The sequence below is a fragment of the Falco cherrug genome, chromosome 11 (genome assembly GCF_023634085.1).
Source record: "Falco cherrug isolate bFalChe1 chromosome 11, bFalChe1.pri, whole genome shotgun sequence".
NCBI classification, from domain to species: Eukaryota; Metazoa; Chordata; class Aves; order Falconiformes; family Falconidae; genus Falco; species Falco cherrug.
In genome coordinates, this window is record NC_073707.1 from 14,719,852 (window position 1) to 14,734,284 (window position 14,433).

The window sequence follows — 14,433 nt, forward strand, 5'->3', positions numbered from 1 at the left end:
CTGTGATAATGGGACAGCAGCAACTGGGCAGTGTAGTCCTGCTCAGGTTTCTCAGGTTTGTAGTGTTTTTTTTCAAACTTGAGACATTATGCTGAATTTGACCCTCTGGTTTCAAAAGCAAGATGTGTGTTACAGCTTAGTTGTTTTCTTCCTACAACCCTGCCTCTGAGATCTTCATGACTTTGCAATCAGATGCTTCCCAGCTGAAATAAGTAGTTGGTTTATATTCTGACAACTGCTGTAAATCTTTCATGGAAGTATTATCGATGTCTTTTAAATGGGATCTTTAACTGCTCTTAATTAATACATCAGTATTAATATAGGAATTTGGTCTTTCATTTCCTGGATCTGTTTCTGTTTAATAACATAAAGAAATATAATAAATTCCATAGACTTTCTGTTTTCTTTTCAGTTCATCAGCCATATTTAATGTTTATGTCATGAGAGTGAAAAATGTGGGAAAAGAGTTGATTTCTAACTGTCAATCCTGTACTACTTGTGGTGTATGCAAGTAAAAAGGTCTAATAATACACTTACGGATATGTCTGGCTTTCCTTTTTCTGGTAAACGCTAAGTGAGAATAAAATCAGTACTGTTCACTTTTCCTATAATTTGAAGCAATCCATTTTCTCCTAGCCTGAAATTCAGGTTATTTCCCAATCCCATTGTGTTCAGAACATGAAGGAAACACTCATCTGTTCAGTCCTAAAAAAGAAAATTCAAATGCAGCTTTGACATGTCTCTTTGCTGATATGGGCTTTCTCTGGTGCACATTGATTGCCTGTCATACTCTGTAAATCAAAGTTATATATCTACATGCCCCGTACTACTACTGCTAAAAAGGGATCTAATTGTTTCTCTCTTCAGCTTGAAGGGCAATAAACACAGATTAATAAGCATATGCATAAATAACTCTTCTGTATTATGAAATATTATAATTTGCATTTAGTTTTGTCTGCATTTCAAGAATTATAGATGCTGGCATCTAGTAGACAAGCCAGTTTTGTTACTTCCACAGTAGGGAATCTCTCCTTGGGAGATATTTTCTTTCCTTGATACTATTCTTTCATGAACCCTCTTGAAGTTGATCTGAGCCTTAAATCAAAGCTGTCCTAAAGGTTTTACTGGACACGCCTGTGAAATATGATCTCCCTTTTAATATCAGAGGATGGATTAAAAACTTCAGCTCGGATCATTCACAGTCATCTTCAAAACACCATAGTTTTGATTTCACAAGTTTTTTTCTCTAGTAGTCTCTCACAATCCTTAGATTACGTTTAGTTTTCCCTTTCAGAATCCAACAGCAGGATTACAGAGGAGGCTTGGCTTTCATTTTAAGAGTGTGTTGTTACTTGTGGGTATAAATCAAAAATTGAAAACAAGACCACAGGTAACCATATAACTCAAAACCCCCAATGGGAAATATGCTGGTTTCTCCCTTTACCTCTGTATGTATTCTAGAAGGTGCTTATTAGAGCTGCAATAATGTATTTGTGCTGCTTCTGTCTTTCTTACCTCTAATCTCCTTTTGTTGTAAAGCAATGCATCCACTGGCTAATTAACTAGGTGCTGATAGGCTTTATTTACCAATTGTTATCTCTCACTCTTTATTGAGTAAAAAATAGAATATCGAGATTCTAGAGATCAGAATAATGAGCTGGTCATCACCAGAAATGTTAACATTTTTGCATGCCATTGTAGGTAGCCTAGAAAGTAATTTCCCAGGCAAATTCAAGAAGTGTGTGTGCAAAGTCCAGTGTGGTTCATCCTTCCTAGAACTCAGTAGCCCTTTACTGCAGTTAGTAAAAGAGATGATGTCATGATCTCTCTATAGGTATCTGATCTGCCTGATCCAGTACTAGAAATAATGGCCCCAAATTGTTTGGGTTGAGGCTGCTGTGATTTAAGCTTTTTATCATGAGACCATCTTGAAGGATTTTTTTTTTTTAGCTTAGCATTACGAAACTTGGAGTGCTGGTGTAGCCAGTCCGTTGTGGACACAGGAGCAGGCTTCTGTGTCCATTGTGGGCACTGGGCAGCAGAGCAAGGAAAGGGGCAGCCTGTATTCTGGAGCAGAGAACCACAGTATTTTCTTGTTGGTTTTTTGTTGTTTGTTTTTTGTTGTTTTTCTTTTTTTAAAGAGCAAAGTTGAATTGCTCTTGCTAAAGACATACAGATATCCGTTTGTGCTGCTTAGTCTGTCAACTAGCTGATTGGGGCTGCAGTACTTGATGGATACATACAAGGTGTCTCTGATCCCCTTAATGGCTTCAGTTATTTTAAAGTAGACTGCTGCCTGCACTGTAACATTGGAAGATGGAAAAGCTGTTCATATTATGTCAGAGTTATGGTTTCTATATAGAAGACCTTTCAAATGGGCTTAAGTGACCTAGAAATGTACATACACTGAAATTTACCACTAGCAGCTTTACAGATTTTAATAGTAATTCTTGGTGCAAAGCAGCAACACATTATTTTTTTGGTTTGTCATCTTTTTGTAAAATGAGGTCCAGACTTTGTATGACCCTGGTTGCCACAGCTCACCATCTCAGTGCGCAGGAAGCACTATTTCTTGCAAGCTCAGATAATACTTGGAACATGCCACTCAATGACTGACAGCTCCAAAGGGCTGCCTGAGGAGCAGAGAGAGTTTACACATTTTTCATATGAACAGCACTGAGCTGATCACCTGTCATGCAGGGAACTAAACGAGTATGTTCCCCTCTTAATTTACCATTATAACATTGAATGCAGGTTACAAGGGTGTTTACTTTTTGTTTTAATGTTTTAATTGCCTAAACAAATCCTCACACAGATTTTCACAATTTGGAAAACCTACTTATTGTTGATTTAGCAAACTTTCATTTCACTGCAGCTTCCTAGGCTGTAGTGATGATCCTTTGGACAATGTTACTAAAGGAGCATTTAAGCACTACCTTCCTTTGGTGTCAGAGATTGCGGACGTGGTTTTTGCTCAACCATTTGGCAAAAAGCTACCCCTGCAATAAAAATAAATGACAACACAACAGTGACAAAAAAATAATAATTAGCTGAACATCCCCATTTGTAAAAGTAATTCTGAGAGTGATGAAAATCAGCATGTGCTGATTTTTGGCAACTTTGGCAGTTTATTAGCAGCTTTAATTGCTAAGTTGTCTCTGGTGTTAAATTCCCATATAGGGAGAGACTTTTTAGTAGTCTGCTAGAATTACTGGATCTGGCCCATTAGCTCTGTGCGTGAATTCAGAAGAGAAAAGAATTTCTGTACTTTGCATTTAGACAATTCACCTTGATTTCTAAAGGGAATACATGGACATGCAATGAGTGTATTGGGAGACCTAAGTGTGGAATTGGTTCAGGGGTACTCTGGGTACATGCGTGCTTGGGGCAAGCTATATTTTTGCTGGCTAGTCTCTTTTCTCTTTCAGTGTCCTGATTGAAATCACTATGTCTTAACCACCTATATGGCCATTACACTTGTTTTTCACATGCTTTGACATGCAATAGTAAATCAACTGCATTTCTGAAAACATAATGTCCGTTTTGTGCTTATTTCTCTGAACAAATAACCAGCTTCTGACAACCTGGTGAGGAAACTAACCCATCAAGACAGGCAAGGAGTTGTTTTATATTATTTCTTAGTTTAGGTATGAAGTACATTAATATTCTGTTGTGGCAATAAAGACCACTTTGCTGGAAGTGTATAAGCAGAGATATTTTCGAAGCAATTTTATATCTTAGTGAACCAGCCTCTCCAGGCTTTGACACTGAGAGCTGTCAGTACTGATGTACAGGATTTCATGTAGTTTTATTTAGCAAATTGAGACTGTCCAGGGAAGAAAAAGAGAGAGACCAGTGTGTCTGTGTGGAGTGATTCCCTTTCTTGTTTTCTGGGATTATCACACCTGTGAAAAATGTTTCAATTAGGTTTTGGAGGTTTTGTTTCATTTTGTGAGGCACAGACAGATACTCGTGCTGTCCAGTTAAATCACAAAGTGGTGACTGACAAATGAGCTGAAACCTTCTCTCCAGAAATCAGAAGGAACAGAGAGATGATAACATGTATGCTTCGTAGCACAAGGTTAGTAATGCTAGCTGTGAAGTCAAGGCAATGGACTCCAGCAGCACTGTTTCAATGCAAAAAAGGATCCTCTGGTGAAGATGTGTATGAGTTCCAGCATCTGTGACAGTAAGGTGATGTATGCAGCAGAGATTTATGTAGCTAGGGTAGGGTAAGCTGAAGTAAGTTAAATTTTTTTGTTTCCTGTGTGAAGACCAGTTCAGCATACAGAAACATTGTACGTGGGGAAAATACCGAAGTGAGCCTTGTGCTGTTTTGTAGGAAATTGCACTGTGCATTCCCCTTAAATAAACAATTAAAAATAGAATTCTTAGATTAAAATGAATTTATTCCCATTTAAATTACTAATGTGTAGGTGTGTTTTTAGTAACTACAAACTGGCCCTGAATATCTACGAAAACAGTACCTAAAATTGTACCTGGAATATTTGGATATAGAGAATGCAAATCCATGAGCTTTGCCATGTGCTGAGATGTCTGGAATCAAAATTGCCCTATATGAATATAGTAGATCTGGAGCTGCCAAAATAAAAACATTTGCATAAAATTGGCCCTTCAGTGGAGCCTGCATCCCTGTCTCATTCCTGCTGTGACTGTGCTACTGAGACCTCCCCCCCAGCTCTGTATACCAGGTAGTGCCTCTCCCTTTTTATCTACTCACATGGCTTTTATAAAAGAAAACAGAGAGACAAACCAGCCCAGGGAGTATATTCTAGACTGAGAGTTATTAATTACAATATTATCAGCAGAATTACGTGAATAACTGGAGTTTCAGGTCATTATTTGAACAACAACAACAACAAAAAACCCCTGTACATTTTGCTGATCATGCTGAAGTGAAATTTGTGGGGGGTTTTCCTCCAGAAACAAATGTTGTTCTTCCTATTTGCTGCCAGGTCAGGATTTAATTCCTTTTTCTTTGGGGTGGGAGGCCATAGAAAGCATTTATTTAAACCTTAATTTCCTTGTATTTGTGTATGGATTTTAAAAGGAAAGTAGTCATGTTTGCTTGAGGGACTCGAAGAGCATCTGTATAATCACTGTTTGAAATAAGACCGAACCTGGAAAGGTTAGACACAGTGTAATATCTCAGCAGGCACAGTGCACTTGGTTTACAAATTGCTACTTTTGGAGTGTCGAAACATTTCATTCATTTGTCTGGATTTAAACTTTTCTCAGCATCTGATTCACAAAAAGGCTTTTTTTTTACTTTTCACATATTTTCTTTCCATTAGAACTGTTCCACTCAAAACCAAAGCAACATTTCATTGCAAAAATCCACAAAAATTATTTTATATTTTATGTAAGGTATATCCCATATCTCATTGAAATATTTACTTAGTCACAGTTACTTGAGCATAGTGGAGTCTGCGCCGTGTGATCTTCCACTGAATGTGACAAAAACACAGCCTTATTCTAGCTCCACCCATTTTTGACAGGATGCAAGATCCCACTCCATTAACGTGAACATGCATTTGCACTCAGTTTAAACATTGCATATGGCTGATGTCTAATTCTAGGTGACTCTGAACATATGAGCTTTCATTTACTGGCTTTTAGCTGTGCATCTCCCATGCAAAATTAAAAATGTCTGTAGTCATATAAAAGCAGAGCGCTTTTCACTCCTGCCTGTTAAGTGTCCCCTGTATTCACAACTTACAAAGCTTTCCATATGCATCAGTTAGTCACCAGTCATACACGGGGCTGGAGCACTGGAGACCCTGTGCCCCAGATACAGTAGTAACTGTTGGTCCTCTGAGGTAAGCAGCATCAGGCCGTTGTGAATGTTCAGCCCAATGTACTTGCTGTTAGTCCCCCATTTAAGAGGCAACCTACTAAAGACAGGAGTGCTAGTAGAAAGAAGAAGTAGTACTTGCACTTCTATTCAAACTCATGAAACACACTTTTGTTAAGTTTTCTGAGGGTCAGAAAAGTCCTTACTCCTTGGTTACTCCTTTCCAAGCTAACTTATGTTAATTTGTTGTAAAAATAGCATACATAGTTTTTATTTATCAATGTTTCTTATAAAGTGTTTTGGGTTTGTTTCGCTTTTGATTTTTTTGTTTCTTAAACCCCAACTATTGCTAGCATTTTCAACCTTTTGCATTACAAAAATAGCTGGCTGTGGAGCATAGTAGATCATCACGTGAAATTAGGTTATCTGGCATCTTATGGAAAACCTGTTGTGGACAATCTTGGTTAGTTTTGCTTTTATCATCCGTTGTGCAATGCACAGGAATTACAGGTGTCTTTTGGTTGCTCACCAAAGGTGCAGCTACAACACATGGTGGTTCTATTTGATCTGGAGAACCTTCTGCATGCAAGATTCAGTCCTGTCACAGATGGCAGGAGCCAGACTCTCAACAGCAGCAGAGGATGCTGTTAGGGTACTGTTACTTATATAGGTTGGCTTGAAGAAATGATCTCCTAGAAAAAAAGCTAGTGTTGGACTATGGGGGCACATCTCTGCAAGTGGTATTGATTAGAATAGACTTGCAAGCGACAAACAATTTCTGCAAGGCTTCCTAGTTATTCCAGTGTGATAATGCAGGTACACAAAGAGAGAGTGTCAGCTCATTACGTGTTTGCAGGATCAAACCCTGGGCCTGTGGGTTTGACAGGTGTGATAAAAGAATAAATTTTATTTTATAGGCTTAATGTATTCTGTGTCCTGAGAGGCCTGACTTGTTAAGCAGCACCTGATCTACCTCAAAAGCAGAGGCATATGGCAGAGGCAAGATGTCTGATGTGCACAACCATGTCAGTTGCTCACTTTAGGTTTTCTTCCAGATGCACAAAACGACTCTTAATTTGACCTTTGTCATGATTTGTTCGCACTTGAGCCTGTACCTAGAAGGATGGTAGTATTATCTCTGGATCTTGATGTAAGATCATTGTGAGTAATCTGGAGTCTTTCAGAAAAGTAATGCAGAATAAAATTGTGTATGTACATTCATGGGAAACAAGGAGAGAGACCTCTGAAGTGTAATTTTAAAAATAATAATTAAAAAAATAGACATGTAATTTGTTTGTATGTTTAATTTCTATAGCAAAAATGGTGCAGATTTGTGCAAAACCTTATTTACAGTGCAGTTCCTGAATTCATGATTGTGATCCTGCCCTTCTTTCTTCAGTATTACATTTCATGGTCTGCTGAAATCATGTTTAAGGGGATAAAAATAGTATATCTTCTGTTTTTTTGGCATCCAACCTCTAATTTACAAATATAATTTATGCTAATCTTGAAAGTGCTTCTCAGATACAAAGTAGAATGTGTCATCCTTAGTATATGTGTGTATAATTTATTCTGATGGGGAATAGACATTTCAAAACCATTTCAGCCCTTTATACTCGGAACGTTTGATATGAACAGAGGAGCTGGGTGTTCATTGCTGCAAGAGGAAGGAAGTAGTTAAAATAACAGTAGCTATTCTCTTAACCTAAAAAAGGTAGATGCACCAAGGGATGAACTGCTGTTTGCTCAGTCAAACCAGCTCATATGCAATCTTTGAGTTAAGTATTTTTGTTCCTTTTGTATTTTTGCTGATGATTAGTCTTTTTATGATGGACTTATAAAAATCTTCCTACATCATCACAGTTAATTTTCTGTGACTTTTCTTCAGTCTGTGACTCAGACGGCTTCCCTGATGGGTTAGCTGCACATCATGGCAGGGTAGCACTCTGTGGGCTTGCAGCTAACTCCCCAGAGCAAAGACGACTGGCCATCCACATGCATTGTTTGCTCTGTATTTCATAGTTCTCCCCACTATTGCACAGGAGCCTACAGAGACCCCCAGCTCAGTTTCTGCTAGCTAACAAGCCAGTGCCTGTGACTGCGTCTTCCTGAAGCGCAGGAGGAGTGAGCAGGTGCTATTGAAATGCCTTCTCTTGATTGTCTGGAATTTCAAAACTCAGAAGGATGTTGGTAGACACAAACCTGCTGTGGTCCCAGACTGGGGTATATCACAGCAAAGAAATGGCAAAATACCTTCAAAGATGCCACGTCACCCACAGAGTACATGCCCCTTTCTCATGCTTAGGAGGTCAAGTCTTCCAATCAGCTGTAGTTCCCCTTTTGAACTTGGGGAGAAAAAGTCATAAAATCTCATGTAAAGGAGCACAGAAGGAAAAACAGAAACTGTGCAAAGATAAGAACTACCAAGTGGTTCTTGGTGCCTGAGGCATGAAATTAATCCATTGTAAGTCTGAACCAGCAAGAGAATTTCTGGATGAATACCGAGAACAAGGGTAGATAGATGGCTGGGAAGCAAATGTAGCTCTAGGGTATTCTTACTTTTTGAGACTTAGATATTCCCAGGCATTCTCCTACTCTTTACAACTGCACTGAGGGATTTACTATTCACCATTGTTTATAGTTACAGCAGTAACACCAAGTAAAACAAAAGTTTTCACACAACTATTAATTTGTTTTCCAGGAATTATTCCAGGAAAATTTCCAGGAACATTGTTTAGTGGTGGACCTGATAGTGTTAGATTAATGGTTGGATTTCATAATCTTAAAGGTCTCTTCCAATTGAAGTGATTCCATGAATGAATTCAATTTCTGCCTGGACCAAGTAGTGAAATTTCACAGCAAATTAAAACTGTTATTTGCAATGCTAAGTCGGAACAGTGCAAATGAAAGAGACCGCACCGACTGAGGCAGGCAGTCTCTGGTTGCTTTTTCTTTGCCTTGTATTTTTCAGTAAAGTGATAAGTTAGAAAACTAAGAAAAATAACCTCTTAACAACTTGAAAATATATTCCTAGTCAATAGGAACATTACGACTCATGGCAAAGCAATGTGGAAATGACCTTGTCCGTACTCTGCCCATTTGGAGTACTCTTTGTGTTCATTTTTAATATTTAGTCCTCCTTCCTCTATAACTTGCCCTCTTGCGATAAAATGAATAATATAAAAGACTTTTCCTTCTGTAGTTCTTCAAACACATAAACAATTCAGTTATTCTGTGCTGTAGTTTGGTCAATGCTCCAGTGTTTACTTGTTAGAACAGAGCAGGCAGAGCACAGTAAGCTGAGCTGTAATGTGTCCAGGACTGCGATGATTACAGTTTATGTGCAGGCAGGCTGATAATGCAAGTAAGAGCAGCAGGGTCGGTGTGGTTTTATGCCAGTTCTGACCTCAGAAATCTCAGCTGACAAGTAAAACCTGTATTGGAGATGTAACAAGACTCATCAGATCCATCACTTGGAGCTCTTGTTCATATGTTAGAAATGAAAGCTGAAATCCACTAATGCTGATTAAAGGCAGATCCAACTCTTCTGGTGTTTGTTGTAATAACTCAATTCCAGTACCGCGTGGAAGAAGGATGGGAAGTTCGCTTGCTTACCTTTCAGTGCAGCCAAGGAGGGAGCATATAATCGGGCAGCACTCGATGGTCTACATTGGACTTATTAGGTAGGCTCTGGAGAAGTTCTGTAGCATCCTGTCTCTGAAAGAAGAGCTGCTTCAGAACTCTCTTCTTAAGGGTGTCTGGAGCCAACCCCGCTGCAACGCCCTTTTTTCCACCCACTGCACAGTCAGTCACTAGACCTAGGCAAATGCCCAAGTGCATTTTCAGCACAAAGTCAGCTTTGCTGTAAGTGTGTAATGTGAGTGATTGTATGATTAACTTGGTTTTCATATAATTCATGTCTCTCTTTGTAGACAAATGTCTTGCATTTTTAATGGTTATTTGAACGTTGTACATAATTCTTTGTCAGAGAATCAGTTGAACCTGGCCAAGTTCAAATTGAAACTTCCCAGAGGAATAATCCAAACCTGTATTTCCATATATATTAATAAACTGTGTAATACTTGCAGCAACTCAATACAGTTTTGAAATGAGATAGAACTCATTATCAGTACAATGAGGAGCACAGGCTCTTTCCTGTCAGAAATAATGGAGTGAGATCTACACAATTACTTTCCCTCACTGTCTCTGTAGTCGTTTATGCAGCAAGGTGCATATAAATCTCTCTCAGCCTGTTGTGCTGTAGTGGGACATATACCAGCCCCAGCCAACTCCTGTGGTTGCAAGCAGTAGGACTACATAAATAAATCCTTTAATTCTGTCTGGTTTCATGATGTAGCATCAGCAGCACAGTGCATTGCAAAGCTGTATTGCACGAGTCCCAGTGGAGCTTCAGCACGCTGCTGCCTGAGGGTAGGGGATGCCACATTTGAAGTCTGCCATCCTGCTTTTGTGCTTGTGCTTCAGGTATGAGTCTGGAGTGACTCCTTTCTCTTTGCACCACGGTGGATTTAAGTCTGTATTACCGAGATGTGAACTTGACACTCCACCCAATGTTACACTTGCACTTAGTCAAGCTGTCCTAGGAAACACCTGCTGCCTGACACTCAGGAATCACTACCAGCACAAGTAACAATCCTCAGCCTTTTGTGATGAGACCGGGGTCCAGGAGCTAGAACTAGAGGCTAGACTAGAGGTTAGGCCTGGAGTTTACAGTGCCTTACCATCAGCTGAAGGTTGGTTCCTATGCTCAAAGAGAAATGGACTCTCTTAAAAGTGGCTGACAAGAGGGAAATGGTGTCCTGCTGGTTTTGTCTAGTTCCTGAGCAGAGGATGTAGAATATCAAGACCAGATTTATTTCAGCCATGAAGCAGAACAGCAAGGTCTGTTCCTATCTGTATATCCAACCTCCCTCTGACCTGGCTATAGGCTGTTTATTCTGGAGTAAGTGTCAAAAGCTAGTAAAACAGATTTTCACCCATGATGTTGAAAGGAATTCAGTAAAGAATGAAAAAATTCCGGGAAGGAAAAAGAAAGGACATGATTTAATTATTTAATGAGATAGCTCCTTTAGGCACTGGACTTATGTTTTGAAAGTTTTGATTTCTGGAATACAAGATGCAGCACTTTGGCAAAACCGACATGCTTCGTATAAACGCAGTATCGTGTATTCCTAGGAAAAGGGTGAAACCTATCCCCTCCGTGAAATCTGTGCAAGTCCATCCAGAACAGAAACTGCCTTATAGCGTGTGGTTTAAACACGTCCATGCAGCAGTGAAGTAAATGTACTGATTAAATAGTGTAACCTGATAAGAATTTTAATGTCAGAGACATGACGAACTGAAATTGTGTTTGCTAAACGTGATTTATCCGATAGACTTAAGGAAGGAAGCAGACTCCCCACCTACGTTCTTCAGCATGTTTGGATAGAAATCTTCTTTAAATAATGTGACAGGCCCTTTTTGTAGTCCAGCGTCAGAGGATTATATTATTTTCAGAACAATTTATGAAAGATTAGTAGAGGCATAGTTAATCATTTAAATTAGGTACAGGTTTTTTATTAATCTTCAAACTAATGAATTCTACCTCTTGATCCTTCTGGCTGGAAATCCCTCTGGAACAGATGCCAATTAGGATTTGGTAATAACTTGATTATGAACATGGACCAGTATATGCATATGCATGACATGCATGTATGCACGTGTGTGTGTCCATGTGCAGGTAGGTGTCAGTGTCCCTGGAGTGTGGCACGTTTGGTTAGACCTGTTCCATTGCTACCAGTTTGGAAAGTGGACCTTTCCACTAGTGGAAATAAAAAAATGCAAGGACTATAGTAAGCAAACTGAGGTTCTGTTTTATCATGCACAAAGTTGTGCATTGCATGGTGCCAGTCTGATGCTTTTAGGACAATTAGATACAGCTTAAGTATTTCCTACAAAGAAGGTGGAGACAGTTATCAGGGAATGATAACTGAAGAATGAAACCTTACTCACTCTTCACATGAACTGTTGAAAAATGTTCTTGTCTTTTAAAGAAGGAGGTGTGTTTCAGTACCAAATAAACTGCACCAGCCCAAGGCAACTTTGAATAGGAAACTTACAGAGGAGCAGACTTGACCCTGCTTAGAGCTTCATGCTGCGTGACGGGGAAATAGGAGGTAATTAGGGCTTTCTGTGCCTTCACAGTTCACATACTGACATTTCTACATGCCCATGGTGGTAACATTTCAGACCACCTTTCAAACAGGCCCATGTTGATCTGTGTGTGTTGCTGAGTTTCTTTGCATAGTCACTGAATTGCCTTAGTTGAAATATGCTATAGGTTTACGGTATAAGCATTAGTAAGAGCTGTTTATCAGAACTGATAAGTGTGCATGAGTATACAGGAATAATACCAGGTTCTCAGTCCTGCCATCCACAATACAATGTACTACTTGGTAGGACAGCACTTGTTTCAGCTGAGCTTTCCTTCTTCTGTACCTGTGTTTCTGAGTGGCTGGAGGTTATTTTCTTCCTGGTGTCCCACAGCCCACTGCCTTTTCATCTTCTACGCTTGTTAGTCTGATGCTGCTTATGTTGCAGCTTCATGTGGATTTGATGAGATATTGAATGTTCAGTTTCCTATATTCAAGTAATTTTTAGAGCATTTCTTTCTCTTACCATTCTTTAATCTGAATCAAAATGATTAATTGGACCCCAAGAGCCCCAAGTACCTGAGTGACTGTAGTCAAAGACAAGTGCAGGGGAGTGGGGATCAATACACAATGTTGCATTTATAAAGCAATATTCTTTGCCTTACTTGCAGTCTCTTGTCCTCCTTAAAACTCAGTTCTGACTTCTCAGGCTTGAGATTTGTTCTAAATACAATCTATAGTCACAATGCCATGAAACCTGAACAAAAGCTTTTCTCAATTTCTTTTAAAATTTTTAGTGAGTGCATAGTGGTATATCTGTGTTTTAGTTGTTGGCAATTTATGTTAAAAATAGATTATTCTAGTAGTCATCTTGTTTTAAGAGCATTGCTTGTTTCCAAATTGAAGAATACAATCTACTTATCACAGGCAGAACTGAGACTCTGGTTCCAGGTACAACTGAGTCAAAGGTGGATCATTTACTTATGTGTGTGTTTTCTCTTACAGCATAGGTGGAGAAGTAGTGAGAGGAAATGAAGGAAGCTATGTGGGGAAACATTTCCGCATGGGATTTATGACAATGCCTGCTCCTCAGGACAGACTGCCACATCCTTGCTCCAGTGGCTTTACCGTGAGATCCCAGTCTCTTCATTCTGTTGGAGGAACTGATGATGAAAGTAGCAGCTCTCGTAAGCAGCCGCCTCCAAAACCTAAGCGAGACCCCAGCACCAAACTGAGCACCTCATCTGAAACAGTCAACACTGGAACAACAAGTAAAAGTGGGAAACTACCGGACAGGACCGAAGGTAAACACTGTAATTCTTTGGAAAAAAGGTTTTTGGTGACCTAGTGTTAAGTTTATCCAGCTGATAATCTTGCTTTTAAGAATTACTTGTATGTTTCCCTGTCTGTGGGACAGTGCCAGTACAGATACGCTAGATCACTGTTCTTTCAATTTTGGACCAGTGGATAATTGCCAACCTTTGACATTTCTTACAGACTGCACCACTTATATGGCCTTGTTATATACTGGGGAATGAGCTGAATTTTTTCAAATGAAGGGGAAAAGAGATTGCTGTCAGATGGCACGTAGGACAATGTTACCTGCGCTGATACCACTCACTATATCACTAGCACTGTGAAAACCACAGCTTTGGAAAGGGTACTCCTCCACAAAGAATACTGCATGGCCCTAAACCTCTACAACAAGGAAATATCATCCAATGATAAAAATTGTACCCGCTATGATATAATGCATTGCCCAAATTTTCTGTTTGCAAATGAGTCTACGTTTTCTTTTCCCATTCCTCCCGGTTACATTTCAGACAATACAGCATTCAGAAGAAAATAAACAAATGTGTTGAAAAAGGGTATCGCTTCCTGTCCTGGCTTCAGCTGGGATAGGGTTGATTTTCTTCTTAGCAGTTGGTGTAGTGCTGTGTTTTGGATTGGGTGTGAGAAGAACGTTGATGGCACACTGATGGTTTTGGTTGTTGCTGGGTAACATTTATCCAAGTCAAGGGCTTTTCAGATTCTTGGGTCCTTCCAGTGAGAGGGCTGGAGGGGCATGGGAAACTGGGAGGGGACACAGCCAGGAGAGCTGACCTGAGCTAGGCAAAGGGATATTCCATACCATATGACATCATGTTGAGTACATAAGCTGGGGGAAGGAGGAGGAAGGCAGGGACATTCAGCATTATGGCATTTGTCTTCCTGAGTAACTGTTACTGGTGACGGAGCCCTGCTTTCCTGGAGATGGCTGAACACCTGCCTGCTGATGGGAAGTAGTGAATGAATTCCTTGTTTTGTTTTTCTTGTGTGTGCGGCTTTTGCTTTCCTTATTAAATTATTCTTATCTCAACCTTTGAATTTTACATTCCTTTCCCATTCTCCTCCCCATCCCTCTGGGTGAGGGGGAGTGAGCAAGAAGCTGTGTGGTGCTTGGTTGCTGGCTGGGGTTAAACCACG

The 14,433-nt window shown here is 39.7% G+C and overlaps 1 protein-coding gene across 4 annotated transcripts in view; it reads left to right on the top strand.

The window, feature by feature from the left end:
* NYAP2 (neuronal tyrosine-phosphorylated phosphoinositide-3-kinase adaptor 2) overlaps positions 1-14,433 on the top strand; it is a 147,076-nt gene that overhangs the window by 50,978 nt on the left and 81,665 nt on the right. For all 4 annotated transcript variants that reach the window (XM_055724055.1, XM_055724054.1, XM_055724053.1 and 1 more), the window contains one exon: positions 12,973-13,271. In XM_055724055.1, the coding sequence (XP_055580030.1) occupies positions 12,973-13,271 (299 nt within the window). The remainder of the gene's footprint in view (positions 1-12,972; positions 13,272-14,433) is intronic.